At 40.9% G+C, this 27,016-nt stretch overlaps 1 protein-coding gene across 1 annotated transcript in view; it reads right to left on the minus strand.

The window, feature by feature from the left end:
* Positions 1-23,545, minus strand: part of rab7a (RAB7a, member RAS oncogene family) — a 42,398-nt gene extending 18,853 nt beyond the window's left edge. The window contains exons 1-2 of the mRNA XM_041191791.1: positions 23,395-23,545; positions 4,660-4,721 (exon numbers count right to left, since the gene is read on the minus strand). Coding sequence (XP_041047725.1) covers positions 4,660-4,712 — 53 coding nt within the window. The 5' untranslated portion in view covers positions 4,713-4,721; positions 23,395-23,545. The remainder of the gene's footprint in view (positions 1-4,659; positions 4,722-23,394) is intronic.
* Positions 23,546-27,016: the final 3,471 nt, after the last annotated feature.

The following is a 27,016-nucleotide window of genomic DNA, read 5'->3' on the forward strand; positions in this document are numbered from 1 at the left end:
ACTAAGACCCAAAAGGTTGGAAGGGCAGGTCCTGACTAATTCCTCAAAAAAAAAAAGCAGCCTGTGTGAAGGTAAAGGCTAGTCACAGCATATTCAGCCAGAGTAGAAAAGGAACTAAAGATTAAATTGTCAGTGAATGCTAGAAATGGTTATAGATCCAGCAGATAAAATAGGAACCCATACAAGTATAGAAAACACCTGCAACCAGGCAGAGCAGTTACTCTAGCGCCAGTTGTGGCAAAGCAATCCATAAAATTACCAAGCATTAAAATGCATGGGTTACTCAGTAGAGGTACATTAAAGGAAATGACTTATTTAAATCGTGATTAAGGGAATATACTAGATGCAGCAAACGTGAGTTCAGGTTTGATATGAACCTTTTCATGGTTTAAAAATGTAATATGGCTTTTGGCCTGAAAAACCGAAGGACAGTTGAGCAAATGGATTTTGCTTGGGTTGAAAGTGGTCACTGCTGAATCTGCTTTAAATCATTCATTAGAGTGCATCAATAGGCAGTGAAGGGGGATGGCAAGACATTTAATGTAGGTACAAGTACTGGCAATATTTCAAGAACAAGGAATATATTCAATGGGAAGAAAGTGATCCAGCGATAAAGTACATTCCCTGAATAGGTAAAACCTGAAACCCACAAGAGACTAAGAATGGTTTGGATTTAATAGGAGCAGAGTATAAGAGTAAAAAAAAATGACAGATGTGCACAAATGATTTGCCCAGTTAAGAGTAATCTGTTGCTCTTGGTGTCCCATTTGTAGAAAAGATCATTGATGTTACCCAATCACTTTTGTGCCAAAGATGAAAAGCAATAATTTGAGAGAGATTTGGGACCATCCCACTGGAGGGAGGGAAGGCTAAAAGTAGACTGAGGAAATTTTTAAAGTTGAGGATTGCAATAGTGCGTATGAGGGAGAGACCACTGCACCTTTTGACAATAGAAGCAAGTTGGTGTTATGGAGATAAGATTAGTTTGATTGCTTTAGAAGAAAGCCAACATGGACTCTACTTATTCAGTAAACATCTATGACTCTGGGTGGAGGTGCTTCATTGCAACTTTACAATTAGATAAGCAAGGAGCTAATGGGAGGAAAGATCATGAAACAGTCTCTATCACAAGGGACAAAGTATTTGACAAACTAATGGCAGACAAGTTGCCAGGACCTAATGGCCTGCATCCAAGGGTTTTAAAGGAAGTGGCTACAGAGATAATGGAGGCATTGGTTGAAATATTCCAGAACTCACTGAATTCAGGAGAGTCCCAGCAGATTGGAAAACTATTAATGTGACACTGATGTTCAAGGGAAACAAAAGCAGGAAACTATTGGCTATTCAGCTTAACATCTGTCATTGGGAAAATGCGACAGTCTATTAAAGAAAGAAATAGCAGGACATTTAGAAAAGCAGTCAACATAGTTTAAGGGAAATAATGTTTGACAAATTTGCTAAAATTCTTGGAGGATATAACGAGCAGAGCTGATAAAGGGAAACTGGTAGATGGCGTTTGGATTTCCAGAAGGCATTTGATAAGGTGCCACATAAAGGTTACTGCACAAGATAGGAACTCAGGGTATTGGGGGTAATGTCTTAGCATGGATTAAGGATTGATTAACACGAGTCAGGATTAATGGGTCTTTTTCAAGTTGGAAAGATGTAACTAGTGGGGTGCCACAAGGATCAGTCCTAGGGCCTTGGTTTACTATCCATATTAAATGACTTGGAGGGGACAGAGTGTAATGTATCCAAATTTGCTGACAAGACAAATGGGTGGGAGGGCATGTTGTGATGAGGACATAAGGAATCTGCAAGGAGATAGACAGGTTAAGTGAGTGGGCAAAAACCTGGCAGATGGAGTTTAATGTAAGGTCATGCCCTTGGTAGGAAGAATCAAAAGGCAGACTTTTTTTAAAAAAAAAACTCCAAAAAAGTGCAGCACAGGGATCTAAGTGTTCTTGTGAATAAAACAACTTATGCAGGTGCAGCAAGTTAGAACTCAATGGAAATTTGGCTTGTACTGCTAGAGGTTTGGAGTTTAAAAACAGGGGAAGTCTTATTACAACTGTACAGGGTGTTGGTGAGGCCACACCTGGAGTACTATGTACAGTTTTGACCCCTGTATTTAAGGATATACTGGCAGTGGAGTCAGTTTGAGATTCACTAGGCTGATTTCTGGGATGAAGGGTTGACTTATCAAGAATGGCTAAACAGATTAGGCCTTTATTATTAGAGTAAAGAATAAGGGGTGAGCTTATTGAAAGATACAAGATTGAGGGGTCTTGACAGGGGAGATGTTAAGATGTTTCCACAAGTGGGGGCATCTTGAACTAGGGGACACTCAAAACAGATGAAGGAATTTCTTCAAGGGTAGCGAATGTCTGGAATTCTCTACCCAAGGTAGTGGAGGCTATATCACTAAAAGGTAGATAGATTTGAAATATTGGGGAGTTGAGGGCTAGGAGGAGCTGGCATGAAAGAATTAGGCCTGGGGCAGATCAGCCATGATCTTATTGAATAGTGGGGCATGCTTGAGGGGCTGAATGGCCTACTCCTGCTCTTATTTCTTATGTAATTAAGACTGAAAAGTTAATGAACTGGTGTTTACTTAACATCTAGACACCAATTGGGATTAAATGCTAGCTCAGATATGTAGCCACAGCAGAACAAAGGCTAGAGAGACATTCCTAGGCTTAACATACTGGACAGAACATTTCTGTATGGCCAAAAAAGCTGCACAGACAAATGCAAAAAAGCAAGGCTGTTCCAGAAGTGACAAGCTGGAGGGAATGACGAAAATTTGGGGTATAAATACTAAAGATTAAGTAATATTGATTGAGTGCAGGTGGTTTTTAAAATGGCAAAACAGACTTCCTTCCAGCTGAATAAACAGCAACCTGAACAAGCCAAACTCTCATTGAAACCAACTGGACAGGATTCAGTTCACTTAACAGTAAAACCATGACAATGCCAGAAATTAAGGCCATCTCAGTGTTAACCAAATTTGGTGCCCCCTTTATTCAGACTTTAGATGCTAAACTAGCTTGCCTACCTTTGATACTGATATATTCCAAATTGTATTATGTAACAAAGAGGATCAAAACCAAGCCAGAAAAATGCATCAACCCTGCTGTAAATGTCTCAAAGTTAAACCTTGAACAATTAGTTTTAGCTGGATTGAGTTTAAGTGTCAGAGGTTACCATTCAGCCCACTACGTTTGGGATAGCTCCCATTAATCCTACTTCCCTGCTCTTTACTCAACTTTTGCTACATTATCTATTTCCTATTAGAAAATTCTAATCTGCTTCCACCACTCAGATCATATCGCAGCATTCTAGATCAAATTCCCTTTATGCTGCTTGTTTTTCTTGCAAATTACCTTAAATTGGTCCTCAATTGCTAACCCTTCTGCCACTAGCAGTTTATTTACTTTGTCAAAACCTTCAAATCTCCCCTTATTCTTCTTTGTTCCATCTCCACAAATATATTCAATGCCCAAGATTGAACAACTTAAAAGATTAAGCTTACAGGTGTCAATTTTTCAGGTCACCTGCCCTATGTGTCTCAAGCTTGTGACACCTTGAGATGCAAGGCCCCTGTATAAAAATTTTAATTGCTATCTCAACAACACTTGTTTAATTGTTGTGATATACTTTACAGGCTTTACTTTTAAATACCCAGCATCCCTTGGCAGAGCTGTTTCCTTTACAATTATTCTTATGATTCTCAACTAATTCCCCCTCCCGCCCCTGCAAATTGAGGAAAAGTTTCTTCAATTCTACAAGTACAAGCTCACTTACACAGAAATGTTTGACTACATAAAATCAACTGGGAAATGCAGGTGTTTGAAACTAAGCAGTGTCAATAAATTTGATCAAAACTTTTGACAGTTAGCATGCACTTTAATATTGGATTCCTTAATACTCAATACATTCAAGTCAAAACCTGTGGAGCAACCCTTAAAATCTTACATTACTCAATAAGCAAAGAACTGCTTAAAGTAATTGGATCTGCTTGATCTGATCAAACTGGAGCACAATTTCTGATGTACAATTGTTAAGGTGCCTTAAAATTTAATTAGTGCTTGGGTCATGTTCCTTGTTCATAGGGAAGGTTCACTTGTTATATCACATTGAAGAACTATTCATTGCTGATCAAATATGTACAAATGATCAATATGTCCTTAATCTGGCAGCAATTAAGGACATTAATTGGACATGGTAGGTCTAGGCTTTAGAATGAGCCTCCAATAATAGATCCACTTAAAATTGAACCAAACTGGCACTGGTCTTCAAGTATCCTTCTATTAATTGTTTTTGTAGCTTTTTCTCCCAAGTTTAAAGCAAACAAATGGGTTAAAAGTGTCAATTTGAGTTAAAGATTAATTTAAGCTAGGGAAGAAATAAATTACATGACTTAACACTTAGTGAAAAGCTTCACCCACAATTTTCAGCTTCTGAATGGAGCTTGTTGAAACAAGTACAGATTGTGCTTAGGTATCCAAGGAAGAGAAATGAATCAAGTGTCATTATGGAGCAGTGCCTTGATACAGAAATAAAACAAGCCATCCACACTAAAGCTGGAGAACTGGTATTTCTATTCATGTTGCAATGGCAATTAAAATAAAGTATTAGATAGGATATAAAACTTACCCTGAATCTCCTAAGATGATGACTTTCAGCAAAACTTTCTTCCTAGATGTCATCTTTTAAAGCTGGAAGAAAATGGATTTAGTTTAGACAAATTTATACAAAGGGTCACTGTTGAGATTAGTTAGGACATTATGGAGAAATGGCCAGAGGCTAGCATCATGAAAATGCCATGGAAGCTGCTGGTTCATTGGTAATTAGGTTTTTAATGTTCAGGGAAGGGAGCTCACCACAACTGCCTGGCTTGATCCATGCCCGATTCTAGTCAATTCTACATACTCCAAGTGTGAGGAGTTAATTATTCCTGGAATGTATTGAGTTAACTGTACAAAATCTGGTTGTGGATACAAATCTACTTGATTCCCTTCAGTGTTAACTAGTCATATGGTAAGTGTGGGGACAAGGTCCAGTGTAGGATTGCAAAATTCAAGCCCAAATTCCATATCTGATTTGACATTATAAAACATGTTAATTTTTGGTATATTTAAAGAGGCAACTTTGCAGAGTATGTCCATGCATTCTCCTGTACAGTTTAGTCTAAACCTTGACTGAATTTCTGTCCTCTTACCCTCCTCCCATTAACCAAGTTACAAATGAGCTTAAGGAATCACCCAGTCAAATGGATTTAACTAAAATGCAAACTGATGCCTTTTTTTGGACACTAGCCCACTGAAAATTGAGCTTGTTTTAAAGATTGGAAACTCCCTGAAGTACCCCACAGTGCCCAAAGTATATGAACTTTAAAACAATTTCAGTTCATTCACAAAGGGGGAAATCCAATGTGCCACAGGACAAGCTGGAAGGGTCCAAGATTGCTAAAGCTGATTGGGGGAGTCCGACTTCAACTGAAAATTCAGGTTGGGTCACCTGTTTTTTTGCAGAGAGTCAGTTTGAACAAACATTGCAATGTTTCACCTAAATGCTTTTACAAGCTCCTAGCTACCATAAAGATAGACTTGGCACCTTCACCTTCCATAACCACGAAGTACCTTACAGCCAATGAAATATTGAGATGCAGTACTGCTGTAATGCAAGAAATAGCAAGCTCCCACAAATAGCATGACCATATCACGTGTTTTATAGCAATGGTGCTCAAGGACACCAGGCATAATGATTTTCTTTGAACAGACCTTTTATATTCACCAGAGAGGGCAGACATCATCTCAACTCATCCAAAAGGCAGCATCTCCAATAATGAAGCACTCCCTTGGTACAGTAATGAAGCATAGCAGTTTTGCTCCAGTCTCTGGAGAGACTTTAACCTACAAGTTTGATTCAGGTAAGTGCTATCAAGAGCCACAGCTTGCATCTAAATAGGGCCTCATCATACCCTCGGATACCAAATATAAATTTATCCCTACCACACTATGGAAAAAAAACCAGCATTCCTTCTACAAATGTACCCTCTGAAACCTTAGCTAAAATTTTCCTAGCAAAACTACACAATTAGAGATAAAAACAAAAAACTGTGGATGCTGGAAATCCAAAACAAAAACAGAATTACCTGGAAAAACTCAGCAGGTCTGGCAGCATTGGCAGAGAAAAGAATTGACGTTTCGAGTCCTCATGACCCTTCTGTGGAAGGGTCATGAGGACTCGAAACGTCAATTCTTTTCTTCTCTGCCGATGCTGCCAGACCTGAGTTTTTCCAGGTAATTCTGTTTTCGTACACAATATTAGAATTCATTTCCATTCAAGCTTTCTGCTGCCCATATTTTAGAACAACCTAATGATAAATTATTTTTAATTCTCTCGTGTTACTGGCAAGGCCCATGTTTGTTTCCCATCCCCAAATACCCAAAAGTGGTACCTGTTTGAACAGAAGCTCAAATGAAAAGTTATAAAAGCTGCCTTATCTATTTTCCTAGTTAACTCAATTCCTCCCCTCCCGGAGGTAACTACTGTATTTAGAGCAGTTTCCTTTGTATGATGTGGCATTTAGATTCAGCTATGCAATGACTACTCAAGTAATTGACTGGCAGGTGATCAGGGAAAAAACTGAAAGGAAGCTAATTTACCAAATTCCATTATGAAGCTGCAATGCATGCCAAGGAGGCAGCCTCCCTATGTTACTTCCTCCTCCAAACTTGACCGTTCCAAGAAAATTGGTTTTGTATGGAACAAGTTAACTGAGCAGTAGAGATGAGGCCATTCAGCCCACCTAGCCTTTTCTTCCATAAAAACTTTTAGTCCCACAACACACAATCACACCAAGTTTTCTCCCCATTACCTTGTCAGGAACAAAACAAGGGTATAAAGTGTTCTGGCAAGGTGAGCTGAGTGCAAAAAGGCAAAGAGGGTTTCCCCATAGGATGTGGGCTTTGCTGGCTGGGCCAGCATTTATTGCCCATCCCTAGTTGCCCTGAAGGTGGTGAGAGCTGTCTTGAACCACTGCAGTCCATGTGGTGTTGGTAGACCCAGTTATGGACAATTACAAATAAACTTGACTTTTATCTTTAAAGGTATTCCAGCTAATTCCAGCCACATCTGTGCTTCACACATCACTGGTTAATTCTGCTCCATCCCTTAAGGTTTTTCCAGTAGCAACACAACTGCCTCCCAACATGATCAGCTAATGCATTAGATTGGTTCCTGGTCTCTGCTATTTAACTTTATGCAGAGCAGTAGCCTCAAATCAGATGGATCACTCATATAGGTGACATTTTTGGCTGGTGCATTTTGCTGGTAGTGCCTTCCTGTTTACAACTTCCTCATTCTAGAAGTACAATAACTTTGTATTTCAGAATGCAAGTCAAATACGATTCTCTGTGCACCAGTTCTGCCAGATTGATTTACGACAGATTAAAACAGGTGATTGCAAAATTCTAAATCTTAACCCTTAGGTTGATCCTGTAAACAGGAGCTGCATTTCCAACCTCTGACCCCTACCTTCATGATCAGGATTATATTTCTGCCTTGTATAAGCAGGCTCTAGGGGACCATAGCAATGACTAATGGTTGCTGTAATGTCAACACCTGCAGAGCAGACTCAGACAAGGTGAATTAAAACAAGTGCCTGGTTTACATGAAACCAGACATTTCCAGTAACATTCAATTCTTTACAAAAGGGGCAATTTTTCAGTATTGGCCTGCTACCTCATGATTAAATTAAATACCCTTCACCTTTAACTCAAACCTGCTAAAGACAGCAAAATAAAAATAAAGGTTTGACCTCTGCTTACTGTGGGCTGCAAGATTTGCAGCCCACAACCTCTAATAACATTCTCTCCTTTCCCAGGGAGACTATTGCTGAAAGGGTACTGGAACAATATCAATATTTGACAAAGTGTATGGTGCATGAGGGCAATTTAAGACACTGAAATCAGGCAAACATCCTAATCCCTGGTAACTCACCTCTACATCCTTAAAATATGGTGCCCAGAATCAGACACCACTTGAGCATCAACTAGTTATTTGCAACTGTTTGATACAATTTCCTTTGTATTTAGGAGGCATGAAATCAGCTTTCGTTAATGCTTCATGTGGAAGGTGACAACATAACCTGGATGGGTCAAATCACCAGTGTACAATATCATGCCACATCTTACTATAGGCAAGATGCCAAAGAAGCCATTCAGCCCATTAAATTCATCCTAGCACTGATAGTCAACTCCATTCCCCAGCTCTATCCCATTGCACTGCAAGTTTAAGTCTCGATCCAATTTGAATTTGAATTCACTTATCTCCTCTTCCCCCTCAGGCAGTATACTCAATGTTAAAAAAGTTCTAAACCTTAAATCTGTGCCCCTAGTCCTTGTACCATCTGCTAATGGGAACAGCTTTTGTCTACCTTATCTAAGCCAATTAACTTGTGCATCTCCCTCTGCTCCAAGGGGGGAAAACACCAGCTTATCCAATCCAACCTTGGAGATAAAATTTTCCCTTACCATTCTTATGAATCTTTTCTGTGCATTCAAAGGCCCTCACATCCATGGGCAGTGTAGTGACCAGAATTGGACACAGTTGTGGTCTAACCAGGGCTTTATACAACTTCAGTGCAACTTTCCACTTTTGTATTCAATACCTCATTATGAAGCCAAAGATCTAATATGCTTTGCTAACTACTCACTAAGTCATGCCACCTTCAAAGATCTGAGAAGATGCATCTCCACATCTTTGCATTCTTTGGAACTGTGTCATTAAGTCTGTTTCCACTCCCCAACCTATGTCAAAATGCATCACCTCACTTCAATTCTGTCTGCCCATTCTGCTTGGGCATGTCCTGTTGCTGTCAACTGGCATCATCCAATTAAAGTGGATTTGCCCACATGACTAACAGAAATCCATTCTGGCTTTCCCAAAGGGAAAGTAGTGTTCAGCTACTTCAAGAAAGCTCAGGCTAGAGGGTTTGAGGGCAATGCTGTTGTGGTATACATGGACTTCCAAAAAGGCGCTTGATACAGTACTTAAGCGAAGTTAATTTATGGAAAAGAATAACAGATACAAAATTGGTTTAAACAGGAAATGGGCTATTTAATGGATGTTTTTTGGGCTGGAGGAAGGTTTGTAGTGAGGTTCCCCAGGGGTCAATGGTGGGACAAAATGAGCTCCAAGTCATACTGACCCAAAGTTAACTGTTTCTCTCTCCATATATGCTGCCAGACCTATGGAATTTTTACAGCATTTTCTGGCAGCATCTGCAATATTTTATATGTCAGTATTGGAGGCCACGCTTTTCCTGATACGTTAATGACCTAGACCCTGATGTACAAGGCACACAATTTCAAAATTTGCTAATGATATGGCACTTGAAGCATTGCAAACTGAGCAGGATAGTGTAGAACTTGCCCAGACAAGTTGGTACAATGGGCAGACAAGTGCCAGATGAAGCCAATGTGGAGAAATGTGAAGTGATGTGATTTTGTTAGGAAGAGGGGAAAAATAAAGTTATAATTCTAAAGGACAGGAACAGGGTGACCTGGGTGTATCTGCAGTCATGAGGTGGCAGGACAGGCTGAGCAGTTAGTAAAGCACACAGTACCCTAGGCTTTAGAGGCAGAGTACAAGAGCAGGGAGATTTTCTTGAATTTACACAAGACACTAGTTCAGCCTCAGCTGGAGTATTGCATCTAGTTCTGGGCACCACACTTTAGGATGTGAAGGCATTGACAGAGTGCCCAAAGATTCACAAGAAAAGTTCCTCATCTCTGGAATCAGAGTTATGAAGATAGATTGGAACAGTTAGGATGGTTTTCCTTAAAGGGGAAGGTTGAGAGGAGATCAGAGGTATTCAAAATCATGAATGTCTGGATGGAATAGATAGGGCGAAACTATTCCCACTCAAAGGATTAAGAGGGCACAGATTTAAATTGGCAAAAACAATGAGAAAACTTCATGCAGCAAGTGGTTCAAATCTGGAATGCACTTGGAGGCAGACAGCTAGACATTTGAAAATGAACAGTGTGCCAACCTACAGTGAAATGTTCAGAGAGCCAGTGCAGACAATGGGCTGAATGGCCTCCTTTCACACAAAATTGGAATTGTGAGATCCTTACTGTTTATTACACCTTCAAGTTTGGCATCAGTAAGTTGATTTTACATGAGATTCAACCCTTTTTTTCCAAAAAGGGAGACAGTAGGAAACTACAGGCCAGTTAGCTTAATATCAGTCATAGCAAAAATTTTAGAAGCTATTAAAGATGTTATCATGAGGCACTTAAAAATTCAAGGCAATTAGGCAGAATCAACAAGGTTTTGTGAAAGGGAAATTATGTTTAACCAACTTATTGGGGTTCTTTGAGGAACCAACTTGTTGGGGTTCTTAAAGAACCCCAATAAAGGGCAGCCAGAGGATGTGCTGTACTTGGATTTCCAGAAGGCATTTCATAAGGTGATGCATCAAAGGTTATTGTGGAAAATAAAAGCTTGTGGTGCCAGGGTAACATTGGCATCAATAGAAAGCTGGTACCTAATAGGAAACAGCAGGCATAAATGGGTCTCTGGCTGGCAGGAGGTAACAAGGTGTGCACTAGGATCAGTGCTGGGGCCTCAACTATTTACAATTTATATGAATAACTTGGATGAAGGGACCAAAAATATTCTTGCTAAATTTTAAGACAAAGATAGGTAAGAAAGTAAGTTGTGGAGAGGACACAAGGAGGCTACAAAGGGATAGGTTAAGTAAGTGGGCAATAATCTATCAATTGGGGTATAACATGGGAAAATGTGAAATTGTAGGGAGACAATCTAAAATGGGGAGAAAGATTGTAGAGCTGAGATGGAAGGATCTGGGTGTCCTAGTGCACAAATCACTAAGGTCAGTCTTCAGGTACAGCAAGTAATTAGGAAAGTGTTTTTATTTGAGGGGAAAGGAATACAAAAATAAGTTATGCTTCAGTTGTGCAGGACACTGTTACAGCCACATCGGGAGAGCCATGTACAGTATTGGTCTCCTTACACAAGGATGTAAATGCATTGAAAGCAGTTTAGAGAAGGTTACTGGACCAATACCTGGAAATGAGCAGGTTGTCTTATGAGGAAAGGTTGAAAGTTGGACAGATTAGGCTTGTATCTGCTGGAATTTAGCTAAGAGGTAACTTGATTGAATGATCCTGAGGGGTCTTGACAGGGTAGATGTGGAGAAGATATTTCCTCTTGTGGGAGAACCCTAGGGGTCAACATTTAAAAATAAAGGGTCACCCATTTAAGACAGGAGGAGAAATTCTCACAAAGAGGGTCATGAGTCTTTGGGACTCTTCTTCAGAAGGCAGAGTCTTCAATATTTGAGGCAGAAATAAATATATGCTTGATAAGCAAGGGGGTGAAATGTTATTGGGTAGGTAGGAATGTAGAGTTTAGGTTATAATCAGATCAGCCAGATTCTTACTGAATGGCAGAGCAAGCTCAAGGGGTTAAGTGGCCTACCCCTGCTCCTAATTCTTATGTTCACAAGTCATTTATATAAATCAAAAGCAGTGGTCCTGGCACTGTTTATCCTCCTTCAGTCTGAAAAACCACCATTTAACCATGACTTGCTTTTGCCCTCATGATTTTTTTTTTTCAAATCCAAGCTGACACTGACCCTCCTATAGAAAGGATTTGAAGTTAGAAACATGGTAGGGATTTAAAGGCTCAACACAAGTGCAACAAGCTGAATTACCTCCCTTTTCTGTAAGGGCTATGAATATGATGCAAGGACATTTTGAAACCAGGTAGGATTGGACTGCTTCCCAAGAACTGATCCTTTAGGGAAACAGTCCATTCCTTCCAGCTTTCTTGATCCTGAACTGTATGGCATAAGTTAGCTCAAGTAAAAAATTATACTAAACTAGTGATAAATTTCACAAGTTTTGTTATTTTCCCCACAATCCATCTTATTAGGTCCTCTTCCTTTAATCGATGCTATATTATAGCCTTTACATGGACACAAGCTAGTCATATCTAAAAAAAATTACAGCTACATTTATATTTGTAATGAAGCTGGTTGCAATGGTACATTGTTTCATAATTTACTGGTTTATTCTTCGGTGAAATATTCTAGTTTTTAATTCTGCAGTCAAATGTTAAACATTAGCGAACATTTTGATTCACTTTAAATCAGCAGTTCCCAAACTGCGTTGCTGGAGACAGCAGGTGGCATCACCAGCACCCTATACCAAGGGTAGGCAGTACCTGACCCTGCCCTGTTCATGTCTCAGTCTGTGTTGGAGTGTCCCATCTGGTAACACTGACAAGTCATTAGTTTTCTCTTCCCCAATTCATTCTCCCATTGAAACTTTCAAATGAATTTGATCTTGGCACTATGGAATTCTTAAATAGATTGATAACTGGTAGGCATAGGTTGATGAAGTCAGCTGCACACTGGTCCAGGCTATCAGAGCTGCTGTGCCACCAACTAACTGACTTGTGGTGTGAGGAAAGGCTATTAGTGTGTGGAGGTAGGGGAGGGGCTTCACTGAGTACTGACAGCTTGGCTGAAACCTTCACAAGTGTAAGTAATTTGTTAAACAGATGCATTATATATCAAATGTACTCAGTTACGACACTGCTTTGCTCTTTTGCATCTGGGGGTCATCTAATTTAAGTGTTAAAATGTGGTCACATTGGAAAATAGTTTGGGAAATACTACTTTAAATTGCTGATTTTTCTTCAAAGATGCTAATACAGGCAGAAGTGAGCAAATGCATTAATCAGCCACTGAATGTTACCGCAAGATAGATCAGTCTGGAGATGGGAAACCAACTGGATTCAATGGTTGAAGATCCCTGTCTCTCCTAGCTAGGAAAAAGGGCAATTCCAAGTCTCAAATTTAGTAGGCTAGGATTGGCAGGCCTAGGAGTGTGTTAAAGAAAAAAGTTGGACAATCCCAGCCCTAGAACATTACTGTACAAGTTCCTCAGTGTTCCCAAGACCAACTAGCTTCAGTTGCTTCAAAGACCTTCCAACTATATCAGGTGTGGGACAGTTCAGGAGTGCTCAACTCCATTCAATTCCTCAGACAGTTCATGCCCCCACACAAGACTGAGTCAGCATGTTACACAAGTGCCTGATAAATATCTTATCACCTAACCACCTTCCCCATTATAATAGTGGCATTAACAAATCTCACTAAACAAGGGGGGTGGGGTGAATGCATTAGGAGGAAGGTCACAACTGACCAGAAACTCAGCTGAACCAGATGTCAGAGATACTGGAACAGGTCAAAGGCAGGAATTCTGCAAGTGGCTCACTTTTAAGTCACCTACAAGGTACATCAAGAGTTAAGAGCATCCGATCATTAGTGGGAGTGCAGCTACACTCTTCCAGCCCAGTTTGGCACTGAGGACAAAGCAGTCCACTTGACTGCACTTCATCCATTATCATGCTACATTCTACTGGGTAGACGGAGCAACTTGCTATGACTTTGACAGCAGCTCAAACTTGTGTCCTCCACACTGAGGGGGAAAAATAGTGGTGCCTGAGATCACCGCCTCAGTCACATCTGATTTGTGTATAGTCATTCCTTCATATTTCTAGGGTTGATAGTGGTTACCCAACAGCATGGTGAAAGCACTTTCACTATGCTAACTGCTGTGGGTCAACTAATGATGCCTTCAAGAACTAGGGATGGTCAATAAATGCCTGTATTGCCATGACAAATGTCATTCTTCCAATATGGATACAATACAAATCACACTTCACTATGGAATTTGGATCTTCAGGCAAAATGAAAAACCTTAGGGTATTTGCCAAATTTATATGCCTAGAAGCCTCAAGTCAGATCCATTAAATCTATCATCAGCATTGTGACTTTAAAAAATTCAATGGCTAAGGTTGCTGACCCATGCCCTGCATCCTTAATGCACCAGACCTCTTCTGGTAGGCAAATAGTTCCTGACCTGCAGTGTCTTAGCAAGATGGTCCTAAAAGTTAAAATGGATGCTCAAGATAAAATACTTCATTTTGCCACATCAGGATAACTGTTCAGTTAAAAGAAACTGATGTTATGTAAACTATGGAGGAGGAATAATCAAATACTTCATCTAAATTTGAGTTGTCTACATTAACCACAGGACCAAAACAAAGCTAAATGCAGGCACTGAAAAGGACAATAAACTTGCATACCCCAGCAACTTGGATCTATACAGTATCTTTAACATAAATCAAAGCAATTCTCAGGAGTATTCTGGGAGATTTGTGACACTCATTTATTGGTATCAGTTTTGTAGAAATACAAAACAGACCCATTCTTCCAAATATTCACACCAGGCAGATGCCATGACTCATTACTGGTAGGAAAATATCCAAGATTTGAGATGAGCACCTTCCATTGAAGAATTCTTGATTTAAAAAAAAAAAATCAGCATTTTTGCACTGGTGTCCAAGACACCCATCTCATCCTTGTAAAATTAAACAGTGACTTGACAGCTGTACTGTAGACTTGACCCAATACTGAAACAGGCTGACATGAATCCAAACTGGCTTGTAGAGGGAGAGTGCTCTGACAGCAGGAAATATGCTAGTCAGTGCTCAGATGAGTGCTACTACCCAAATACAAGACATGAAATGGTGCAGAAAGTTGAGAATACAGAAGCACAATTCTTAACATGAGTAAACCATACAGCCCATCAAGTCTGTGCTGCTATTCAATACAATCATGGGTGATTTTGGGTTTCAACTATTTCCCCACCCACTTCCCTTAATGAAAGGCAAAAATCTTTCTATCCCAGCCTGAACTGTATTTAATGATGGAGCATCCACAACCCTCTGGGGTAAAGAATTCCCATTATTCACAACCTTTTCGGTGAAGAAATTTCTCCTGATCAGTCCTGAATGATTTGCCCCTTATCCTGAGACTGCCTGTTTTAAATTCCCCAACCAATGGTAAGTGTCCACTCTATCAAGCCCCCTTCAGAACTTGGTTTCATTGAGATTACCTTTTATTCTAAACTCCAGAGAATACAAACCCAATTTACTCAGCCTCCATACATCTGAAATGAACGGGAACTCCAACTACGGGGGAAAATAATTCTTAATTTATATCCCAGGCTAAGAATTCTGAGAGCTTCACATGTTTAGGTAATCTGGAAACAAGGAAGCTGAATGGATCTTAGAAGTGTTTTAAGACACCTTAGCTGGTCTTAACATTCTTCATTAAGATTTATTCCAGTAGAGACCTGAATATTTGCAAATTAGTTTTGTTGCTTAGTATTTCTTTAACATAGAAACAAAAACATAGAAAACAGGAGTAGGCCATTCAGCCTGCTCTGCCATTCATTATCATTCAACTAATAGCCTGCTCCTGCTTTCTCTCCATATCCTTTGATCCCTTTCACCAAGAGCTGTATCTAACTCATTGAAAACATACAATGTTTTGGCCTCTACTACTGTGGTAGCAAATTCCACAGGCTCACCACTATGTGAAGAAATTTCTCAGTCCTAAATGGTCTACCCTGTACCGTCAGACTGTGACCCCTGGTTCTGGACTCCCCCACCATCAGGAACATCCTTCCTGCATCTACCCTCTCTAGTCCTGTTAGAATTTTATGGGTTTCTGAGATCCCCTCATTCTTCTGAATGCCAGCAAATATAATGCTAACCAACTCAAATCTCTCATGTGTCAGTCCTGCCATCCCAGGAATCAGTCTGGTAAAACTTCACTGCACTCCCACTATAGCAAGAACATCCTTCCTCAGATAAGGAGATCAAAACTGCACACAATATCCCAGGTATGGCTTCACCAAGGTCCTGTATAATTGCAGCAAGACATCCCTGCTCATGTTGTACTTAAATCCTCTCACTATGAGGGCCAGCATACCACTTGCCTTCTTTACCGCCTGCTGCAACTACATGCTTACCTTCAGCAACTGGTGTAAAAGGATAACCAGGTCTCATTGCACATTCTCCTCTCTCAATTTATAGCCACTCATAATAATCTGCCTTTCTGTTTTTGCTACTAAAGTGGATAACCTCATTTATCCACATTATACTGCATCTGCCATGCATCTGCCCACTCACTCAGCTTGTCCAAATCACACTGAAGCATCTCTGCATCTTCCTCACAGCTCACCCTCCCACCCTTGTCTCATCTGCAAATTTGTTTCTATGATTGCCAGTTATCCTTCCAAAGACCTTAAATTAAAATTTAATTCTAAATAAACAAAGCTGTCCATGTGCAATGACAGGACTAGCCAGAATATAAATCGTCAAGAATTTGAACTTTCACTTGTTTATTATCAGAATAAAGTCTAATAGGAAGTGTTTTCTTCAGAGTTGAAAAGATAGGTTTACATCAGATGGAATATTATTGGAGAATAAACACCAATTCTGCTTACAATTTCAGTACATTGAAAACAGTTTACTACCAATCTTGTTCCTTGATAAAGCACTTGTTCAGGATTCAAATTTCATAGCGATGTACATAATATACAAATTAGTAACAGGAGTTGGCCACGCAGCCCCTTGAACCTGCTCCACCTTTCAGTAAGATCTGGCTCATGAGATTGTAACCTCAACCCCACATTCCTGCCTACCCTGATAACCTTTCACCCGCTTGTTAATTAAGAATTTATCTAGCTCTGCCTTAAAATATTCAAAGGCTCTGCTTCCACCACTTTGGAGTTCCAAAGACTCAACCCTCAAATTTCTCATGTCTTAAATGTGCAATCCCTTATTTTTAAAAGGGTGACCTTAACGGTTTCTTCCTAGAGTCTAAGTTTATGCTGTTTCATGCCCATTGGAGTTGATCTTTGTCTATAGAATCAATGCTGATGTATTTGAACTCACCGAGATTTTCTAAAACCTTTCAAATCCAGTGAAACTTCATTTTTAGCACAAAGAATAGCTTCTAATAATTAGCATCAAATGATTGCCAGCCATTTTGCCACACTTCCAACTCATCCACCCCTCCAACATTCCTTCCTTCATTAGTCCTATCCCCACAAACTCCAGCCAAGGAAATTTTGATGTTGGGCTCCCCTTGCTTTCCATTGTGTTCTCCAACACCACTCAACACCCACCCCCCAAAAGATTGCCATCAATTATTAGCAACCACACATGCATTGTGTGCCAGGCTTCACCCACCAAATAAACTCACCAGATGGACCCCTTTGAAAGGTCCAGACTCTACAGATTTGCAACAATGACACCCAAGTGTTGAGAAAGTGGCTAAATGGGGAATGGACTGAAAATGTAACTATTTAATCCTGACACCAAATCCATCAGTCTAGTTAACCAAGGTCTGAAAGTTTCCTCTAACACTTTAAATGTAGTAATACTCCCTATATTAACTTTCTGGTCAAAGGAAAGCTTTATATATGCTTAATGTTCAACTGATTGGTTGCTATACAGTAGATCACATTCCTAAAAGAAAGGATGTGCAGGACTATGGAGAAGTGGGGACTGGCATCAAGCAAGTCACTCCTGCAGAGAACTAGGGCTAAATGGCCTCCAGTGCTGTAATTGAAATTCATTCAATTCCTGGTCTCTAGTTAGTTGAGCCCAGGAAGGCAGAGGGACCGTTATATCTTGCTATAGCATTCAAAGAATTAGTCTCAAAAAGTCAGGATACACATGCTCAATTCAAAACTTAACCTAGTTACAGGCAATCAAGAATAAAGTTTGATAGAAAAGGTCAGTGAACTAGAACATCTCCATAGGTGCTGCCTAACCTGCTCCAGCATATGTTCTTATTCCAAGTTTGCAGCATCCTCAGGACTCTGCTATCATTCCATCCTGTATTGGTTTTGGGCATACTTATTAAATATAATTGCATGTGCTGAGTTATCAAGTTTAACTGCAAGTGCTAGAACAGCTTGGAAGGCATGGGGAGCAAGTGGGAAAAGCTGTTGATGAATTATGGACTTCAGAAGAGGACAAAATTGAATTGACACCCCCAGCAGAGTTAAACAACTAGTTAGTACTTTGAACTTAACTGAATGAGACTAGGCTGGAAATAAGGTAGGATGCCCAAGACTCAATAAAATCAGCCCCCTTAGAGAAGGGAAGAAAACAGGTTACAAAAGTCAAATTATGCAGTTCTGGCAGGTCACTGCAGCCAAACCACTAGATACAGAATGAACTGGGCAGTGCTCATTGTACTAGAAGTTAAGGAAGATAGGAGGACAGCATACCAAGCTAAGCTTCCTAAAACACTACTACAAATGGAATAACTCATGATAATCAGCATCTATAGTACAGAATGCAGAAAAACACTTGGCACTTAAACCTAAAATCAAGCATATTGCATAGGGGTAGACAGTAGCATAGTGGCGGTGTCACAGGACTAGGTCCAGCTTAATACTCAGCTGGTGGAATTTGCTTAACCAGGAGTCATTGTGGGTGAAGAGGGGTAATGAACATGCTTGGTTCAATTAATAAATCTGAAATTAAGAGCTAGTTTCAGTAATAGTGACCACGAAATGACCACTGAATTATTGTAAAAACCCATCTAGTTCATTAAATGCCCTTTAGGGAAGAAATCTGCCATCCTTCCCTGGTCTGGCCTACACATGATTCAAAACCTATTTACCACTACCCCCTCACCCAATAGCCCTTAATGTGTCCTTATCAAGTATATATCCAATTCCTCTGAAAGGGATTGAATCCATTTCCAACACCCTTCAGGCAGTTCATTTCAGCTCAAAACTCAAATCTCACCCCCTCTGGATCTTTTGCCAATTATCTTAAATTTGTCTTTGTTCCACTTGCAGAGCAGTAATCAATTATTTATTAAACATTTCTTCACCTCCTAGATTTCCCTTTAATATTCTCTGCTCCAAGCAGAACTGAAGTTTCCTTTTTCTCTCCACATGACTGAAGTCCCTAAATCCATGTACCATTCTGGTAAACATCCTGTGGGCACTCCCAAGACCTTGTGGAGTTGGACAATACTATGCTGAGCCAAACCGGTGATTTATCACTTATCAAACTTCCCTGCTTTTGTATTCATCACTGAAGTCCATTTTTAAATGAATGGTTTTCAGAAGTTTGTTCTGCCACCTACATAAAATCCCATGTTTGTTCCTGTAATCCTTTGTTTACATTGCTCAACATTCTGCATCCCAAAATGGATCAATTCATACTGGCTTGCTGTGGCCTCAGCACCATTCAAGCACCTTTACCCATTTACTCACTGGTAATTTCACCATGCAAGTGAAACTAACAAGCTAAATTCAGATATTAAACAAGTGTCTAATTGAATGGCTCTCAATACCCATCTAGTTCTTCCAATTAAAGCTGATTTTGGGTTAATCAGAGTGTATATGCAATATGACAGCCAGAACAGTTTTAACTTCATTGAGATGGTCCAGTGTGGGTGCACATTTGTACAGAGGGCTGTCACGAGTGGAAATACTTACATATACAATGAGGACCTTCAAAAAAACACAAGTTAAAGCTACCACTGAAATGAAAGAGCTGGATATCAAGTTGACAGCCAGAGGCCAGCTACCCTCCAGTAAAGTTTGGGTTCTGCAGCAACAAGTCTGCATGGGAACACCTGAAATGTGTCATTTAACAAGGCTGACTAAATCACAGCAACACCTGACTAAAAACAATACAAGGGCAGGGATGTGTCTGTACTTGCCAAATCCTCAATGTAGGGCTCTCAATACCCATCTAGTTCTATCACAGAAAATGCAGTAGCATTACAATTGTGCTGTCTGTGCAAACACTTTCATACTCACTATTCAATTAATTCCCTGTATTTGGAAACTTATGCAGGTACTGGGAGCAAGGATATTATTCCAGTCAAATTTATCAATAAGGAAGATAGTCTTGATACCTGGGGACATTAAGGTGCTGCAATAAAAACAACAAACATTCACTAGGAACAAATCCATTTACAAAGTACCAGAATTTAGAAATTCAAAGCTCTCAGTATATATTTCTGTCAAGAAAATCTCAAGACTAAGATGTCATGTCAATGAAAACTGCTGGCAGATACAGTTCACACTCCTGTGCAGCAACTCCAGCAGGAAGCACAAGTGAGGTTAGTGTAGGAAAGAAAACAGATTCCACACAATGCTGATATTCACTATCTCAGTTCCTGAAAGAATGACCAGTAAACTAGAAGGAAAATGGCACTTCTGGTCCCAGGTTATCAACATTCAGGGGATGGGGATTCTGCTGTTTAGCAGCACAGGCATGTGTTCTGTAGAGGCATTATGATGCTATGTTGTTGAACTTGAGGCATTTGCAGCTAATTACCGACCAAAACACAAGTCCAGTAAACATACTTACTGGAATACACTGCCTTAAAGACAAGGCAGATTGTATTTATACAATGCCTTGAGCTCAGGGTGTCCCAGGGTGCTTCAAACTAATGAAAATACCTTTGAAGTATTGACGGTGTTTAAGGAATTAAAAGTTCTTCTCTGCTCTTCAAACAGTGCTATGGGATCTTTATCAACAACAGCAGACAAGGCCTGTTCATTACTGCACTGAACTATCAGCCTGGATTATGTACTCAAGTGAGATGGACCTACAATCTGGGGATTAAGAGGCAAATCTACTACTGCAGTCAAGGATAGGAGAATTGGAGAGGAAACCTAGGGCATTCTTATATTTTGGGCTCTTTCCCGATTTTGCTACAAGTGAAGAGGACATTTAACTACTAAAAGGTTTCGTAATGTAAATGTTGAAATACAAGAATGAGTATATGACAGGCCACCATTAAGGACAAGTCATAATTCCATGCAACATCATTGCACTTCAAAAATTGAGCACACAATTTGACTTACTCACATTGAAGCCACAACCCATCTCTGAACTGTGACATGGAGTGCTTGTCACTGTCCATCTGCAATAGCTTTGTGGAAACAAAAGTCAACTTGCTGGCAAAACTACTTCTGCTAAAGCTGTTTATCAGTGTCACAGAAGGATATTTCATTTCTGTGGATAGTGAGCAAGAACACAAGTACCAGGAAATGGAACATCTAATACCCAACCATCACCCTGGTTGCAACACCTCAGGAGGAAATAAAGATCCTGAAGTCAGTTCCAGGATAACGGCTTCCATTAATGCTCAGCTGAATCACACTGGGTACTTAAGTGACATGAGTTATTGACATCTACTTAAAATACATTTACACAGCACTCAAATTCTCACCTGCAGCTGCTCCCACCACTATATTTCACATTAGTGGAATTATGTCATTGGGGTTCCACTAAGTTACTGGCAAACTTGCTCTTTCAAATTTCTGCATTCCACCCTTAATCAATACTTTCCAAAGGAAAAATCCTGAGCATAAGCCAGAATTCTATATTCCATCCATTTATATTAACATGGTATACAAGCTAGTTGCTGCTATTCAACCCCTCAAACCTGCTCTGTCATGAATATCATGGCTGACTACAAATTTACTTTCCTGATTCTTTTGGTGTCCAAAACTGGATTTTTCTTGCAGAATATACTCAATGACTGAGCATCAACAGCTCAAGAGGTAGAGATTTTCAAAGATTCACAACCAAAATAAATTTCTCACCTGAGTCTTCAATGATCAACCCCTTACCCCAATACAAGCCCCCAGTTCTAGACTCTCCAACCAGGGGAACAACCCCTTGCAATTTCAGAAACACTCAAGTTTGTTTCAATTAAATCTTCTCCATCATTCTAAACTCGAGAATATAGCACTACTCCACTCCAATCTCCTCCTGGGGGAACTTGGGAATGAGTGATAACCTAAAAATCAAATATTTAGACATCATGCACACACCTCAAATCACCAAACACTAGTGAAATTTAAGAAACTAAGCAGATTTCAAAAGAAGTACACAATTAAAACAAGCTACACGTCCAGTATAAAGTCCGACAAACCAAAAGCTGCCTTACCATAGGGTACTGAAATGACAATGTGACTGATGCAATCTGTGCTATCACTCCATGCCCCAAGGCAAAAGTATCCTACCACAAGGAAACACCCTTGGTAACACATCTAATACACACATGAATCCAGTCCAGTATCCAAGCCTGTTATTCAGAGGGTAATGATAAGTCATGTGTTTCCTCAGCTGCAAGGATCACGAGGAGCAGCTCTCAGGCTTCTAGGGCCAAGCAGCGTCACACAATCTTATTTACACACCAGAACCACCCCCAGTCTTTCCAATTGGACAAAGGCTGCAACATTAATCCTGTGTAACCACAATGTAGGCCCCAGTTGGTTCGTTTAGCTGATCATCATCCAGCCTGGATACAAAGCCAGTTAAATAGGCAGAAATCAAAAGGCATTCATATGCACTAAGTAAATGGCAGCAATTAGAAGTAAAACTAGGCACCTAGAGGGGTGCAGTGACATTAGTGTCAAGTTAATAAGTAACAAACTCCTGCCATTTTAACAGGTTAAAAAGGCAAATCAAATTTCACTTTCAGTTTTGCACAGAACTTCCTGAACAAGGCTTAAAAACAAAATTGGCCAAACGAAAGCTATATTTCTTTTTCAAAAAAAAAGAATAAGCAAAATAAAAGGGCTTACAAACCTTTACAATATTAAAAAAAATGGTTTAAAAATGAAGGCAGCTCCAAGAAATTGAGCTTAGTCACCCTGTAGCCCGGAGATAGATAAGCTTTTGGGCAGTTTAAGTTAACCACTGAGTCCACAGACGCAATTGTTTGACTGGAGCGGTTGACATATAAAAACAAAAATCACCTTTTATAAAGCAGCGGGATTATTTAACTAAGATAAAAAAAATCTCAAGGAAAATGCAAGCTTCTGGAAAAGAGAAACGTAGAGCAAAATATAAATGTCACAAACCGTTCACATGAAGCCACGGTTAAAAATGTGAACGTTGCCAATGCAAATGGGGATTTAAAACTGCGTTAGAGAGAAAAAAAAAAGTTCGCAACAAACGCAACGTGCGCATCACATTATTCGGTAATGTTTGACTTTTTGTCTTGAGCTGAATGATTGTTAAAGGGCGGGCGGGCTCCCCACCGGGAAGCTCATGAATATTTGATGCAGCGCAGATGCTGCTGCTGCTGCTCGGGCAGGGCGCGAGCTCCTGTCAACTCACTGGGGGAGGGGAAGGGGAGGGGAGGGGAGGGGGGGGCCGTTGCTAGGGCCCGGGAAACCCGGGGACCGTTGCTAGGGCCCGGAAGACCCGGGGACCGTTGCTAGGGCCCGGGAGACCCGGAGACAGTTGCCAGGGCCCCAAGGCGCGCGAGCGGAACCGTTGGGCGGGCCCCGGGCCTCTCAACTGGGCCCGGCACCCAGAGACCGTCGCCCCTTCAGCCGCGGGCGGGCACAACCGCCAACGCCACCGCCGCCCCTTCCACCACCTCCTCCTCCTCATTTCCCCCTCTAAACCCCGGTTAGGACTCACCTGAAACGGGAGGGGGTTATGTGTGTGTGTGTGTGTGTGTATATATATATATATATGTGTGTGTATGTATGTGTGATTCTCCGAGCTGTCTATCCACCTTCCTCTCGCTGGCGAAGCTGTGGCTCCGACTCGGTCGCTTATCAGCCGTGAGGATGCGTCACCGCGTCTGACGTCGCCGCGCAGACCCGCCCCTCTCGCTTGTCTTCCGGCTCCGGGGTGGGGGGCGAGGTTGGCCGCAGGGTCCGAGCGCCCGCCTGATACACTTGGCTCCGGGGTTGACAAGTGAGTCGGGTTACCAACCCTCCAGGAGTCTCCAGGAATTGAAGATCAACCTCCAGGACACTGGCTGTTTGCAATACTGGAGAAAAATCATTGAGACATTAAAAAAAAAACGTTTTTTGTCATTTTCTTTGAACATTTCTCTTCACCAGATATAAAAATTATAAAAATGGAGAAAAAAGGCTGTTTGGCTGACAGTCAAGCACCATCCAATTGGGTAATGAGCCATTTTGCTTTCCAACTGGCCACAAGGATGGATGCTTTGGGTGACTAATGGGTGGAGCGTACGGGCAAGTCATTTGGTGAAACCTCCTGGAATACATTTAATCCTGGCAATCCTACAAGTGAGGAAGCTGAGAGCGGGTTGATACTGATGAGATGGGGAGAAGTGGGGTTAGGGATAAATGGGTGGGAGAAGGGGACAAAGTTGCAGGCAGGATGCAAGGTGGGTGTGGGGATTCCCTTCTCTACCCCATACCCATGTTCACCATTCCTCTCCTGCAGTTCCTGACTGGTACTGGTTTACCTATCCATGGACCTCTTGTGCCATCTGTAATCTCATCCATCTTGTCAAAGTACGAGCCTGCACAAGCTATTCAACCACAGGGACATCACAGCAGTACCCAATGCTGAGTTCACCCAGTGTCCACACACACCTTCCCAGAAAGAGACTCACTGAATAGGGATCAAATCAATCTTCCAACAACAACAACTCACATTTACAAAGCACCTTCAATGTAATAAAGTGTAGTTAGGATATATACGAAATTAACAGGAAGGAAAAAACCAACTGGTCCATCAAGCCCATTGTACTGGTGTTTATCTCCTATGTTGGAAAAATAGAGGTTTCCTGTCATGTTATTATAATGATGTAATACCTTAGGCTTATTTAGTGTATAAAACACAAGACACCAAATCACTTGTAAGGGATTGGGTAAGTACGTGTCAGGAACACATTTAGGAAGACTAGGCACATGTAAACAGTTATACATAGATAGAAAGCTTGAAGACATCCCCCATTCCAAAGACATATAACTATTTACACTGCATGTTCATATTTAGCTACCATTACATAGTGCACAGAACAGATGAATCAATGAGTCTCTATAGGGTAGAGGTAATCTGCTGATGCACCAGATCTTGTAACAGTAACCTTGTCTGGCAGTATCTTTAATTGCTCACAGTGATCTGTGGGATTGTCATTCTCAGATGTTGTTCCTGGTTGCATTTGGGATCTTGTCCTAAATGCAGGAGGACTGCTCAGTGGTTGAGGAACTGGAATGGATCTGATTTGTCCATGGTCACGCCTCACCACTGCTCCTTTGTGTGTAATGACTTCATAGGACCTTGGTTCCGAACAAATCCTTGTCATCTCAGCTGGTTGCCACGAGCCTTCTGTGGGATTCTGGATGCAAACTTGTTGCCCCAACTGTAAACCTGGCAATTCTGTACCCACATTTTTATTGTACACGTTGGCCATCTTCTCTCGCAGTTTGAAAAGTTGCTCTCTAGTGTCTGAGAGAGTAGAATGGGTAAGAATAGCTAAACTGATACACACTGGTCTGCCAAACATGAGCTCTACCAGTGATGGAATGGTTGCACTTAAAGGCGTCACTCTCAGATGCAGCATTGCAATGTGTAGATCTTGCTTGGTCTGTCTACTCTCATGATAAGGAAGGAAAAACACTGAATTGTGTCTGGAAATATTAATCTTTAAAAATAAGACCTGAGTTATTAAAAATACACACAAGCCACTGCTGGAATGCTGCAGGGGTGACACCCTAAGAGGTAATGGAATCCCACCCTATTGCCAGACAAGGTACTTCTAAAGATATCCAAAAACTAATTGCTTCCTCTGGTAGAGACAATGGGGCATGATGAGAGATGAGTATCATCTCATCAAGAAATCCTGTGAGCAATGCCCAGACAAATTTAAGAATTTGTTTCCCACTTGGAATATACAAAGGAGGGGTTTAAAATGAGCTGAAAAGCTGTCCCAGTATCTGTCTGTTGGTGGGTATTCTGAGACAGAGAGAGAGAGAGAGCAAGCGCTGGAAGTTTGACTCAGAAGTAATAGCCACATACAGTTCACCTGCAAATCTCCAGTACCCCTATCTCTCTACCGAATTCAACACTACTGGAACCTTGAAGTTGACTATTTGACTACTGGAGTCAACTCTACTGGAACCTCAAAACACAACTGCTGCTAAATTCTTACTTTTAACCTTTATGACTGTATATACGTGTATTTTATCTTTTCTTGCCCTTTAGTAGTTAATAAACTTACTCTTTAACTCAGGAAAGTCTGATCAAATTGGCTCCTTCAAAACCAGAATGATTGGATCTGGGAAAAAGGTATCCACAAATGGGATTCTTTTTAGGTTACATCTTGTGACCAACAGAGTGGGGATGCTGAATAAAGACAGGGAGCCAGTTCACCCCTCCTCACCCGAGAATAACAATTTGGGGGTATCCCAGCCAGACGGTGACAAACCGAGGGATCAACAACTTTGGGGAACCCCGCCTGGGGATGGGTTGTAAAATTACATTTGAGAATTATGGATTTCACTGTGGATTTCATTGTTAATCTAGGGTAATGAGGAGATGAAGTAGTGTGATCGATATTCCACTTTTCACACATATCCTGAAATGGCTTACCAATAAATTGTGGACCATTATCTGCAATGATCTCTCTAGGCACATCAAATAAACCAAAAATAGCACTTAGAGTGTGCGCGACAGTTGTGCTTGATGTATGGTGCAATTGTTGAATAACAGGGTGCTTGGTAAAGTAGTCAACAATGATGATGAAGTCAGTGCCCTGGATATGAAAGGTTGGATATGATTTTGGACAAAGGATGGGTCGGAACTTCATGTGGAATCAGTAACTCTTTGCGCTGACTTGGCTTATGTTCTTGACATGTCTCGGACTTCTAGATGACGACTTCAGTGTCATTGTTCATACCCGGCTAATAGACCATGGCTGGGTTTTTACAGCCTCATCGTGGCAGGACCCGCTGCAGGAGATTTGGCAGCCCAGCCAACTGTTCATTGACTTTCAGCGGAATTGGACGATCCTGGCAGGGGGGACAGGGCCGGATAATCCCACTTGGTCTGTTTTGCGATTCTTCTTGTCCGATCTATGCCCATGTGAGTGACGACGTTACTGAAGCATATCAGGTCGCCAAGATTCCAATATGATGTCCTGACTTGAATCAGGCCATCCCTTGATAACGTTTTTCCACAGTTTCTATAGTGTGGAATCTTACACCGTTTCTTCTCGTAGCTTCTGGTATTTGTATTGCGCAAAATGTACCAGATCAATTTGGAGAACATCTTCAAG

Source organism: Carcharodon carcharias, chromosome 7, assembly GCF_017639515.1.
Source record: "Carcharodon carcharias isolate sCarCar2 chromosome 7, sCarCar2.pri, whole genome shotgun sequence".
Taxonomy (NCBI): Eukaryota; Metazoa; Chordata; class Chondrichthyes; order Lamniformes; family Lamnidae; genus Carcharodon; species Carcharodon carcharias.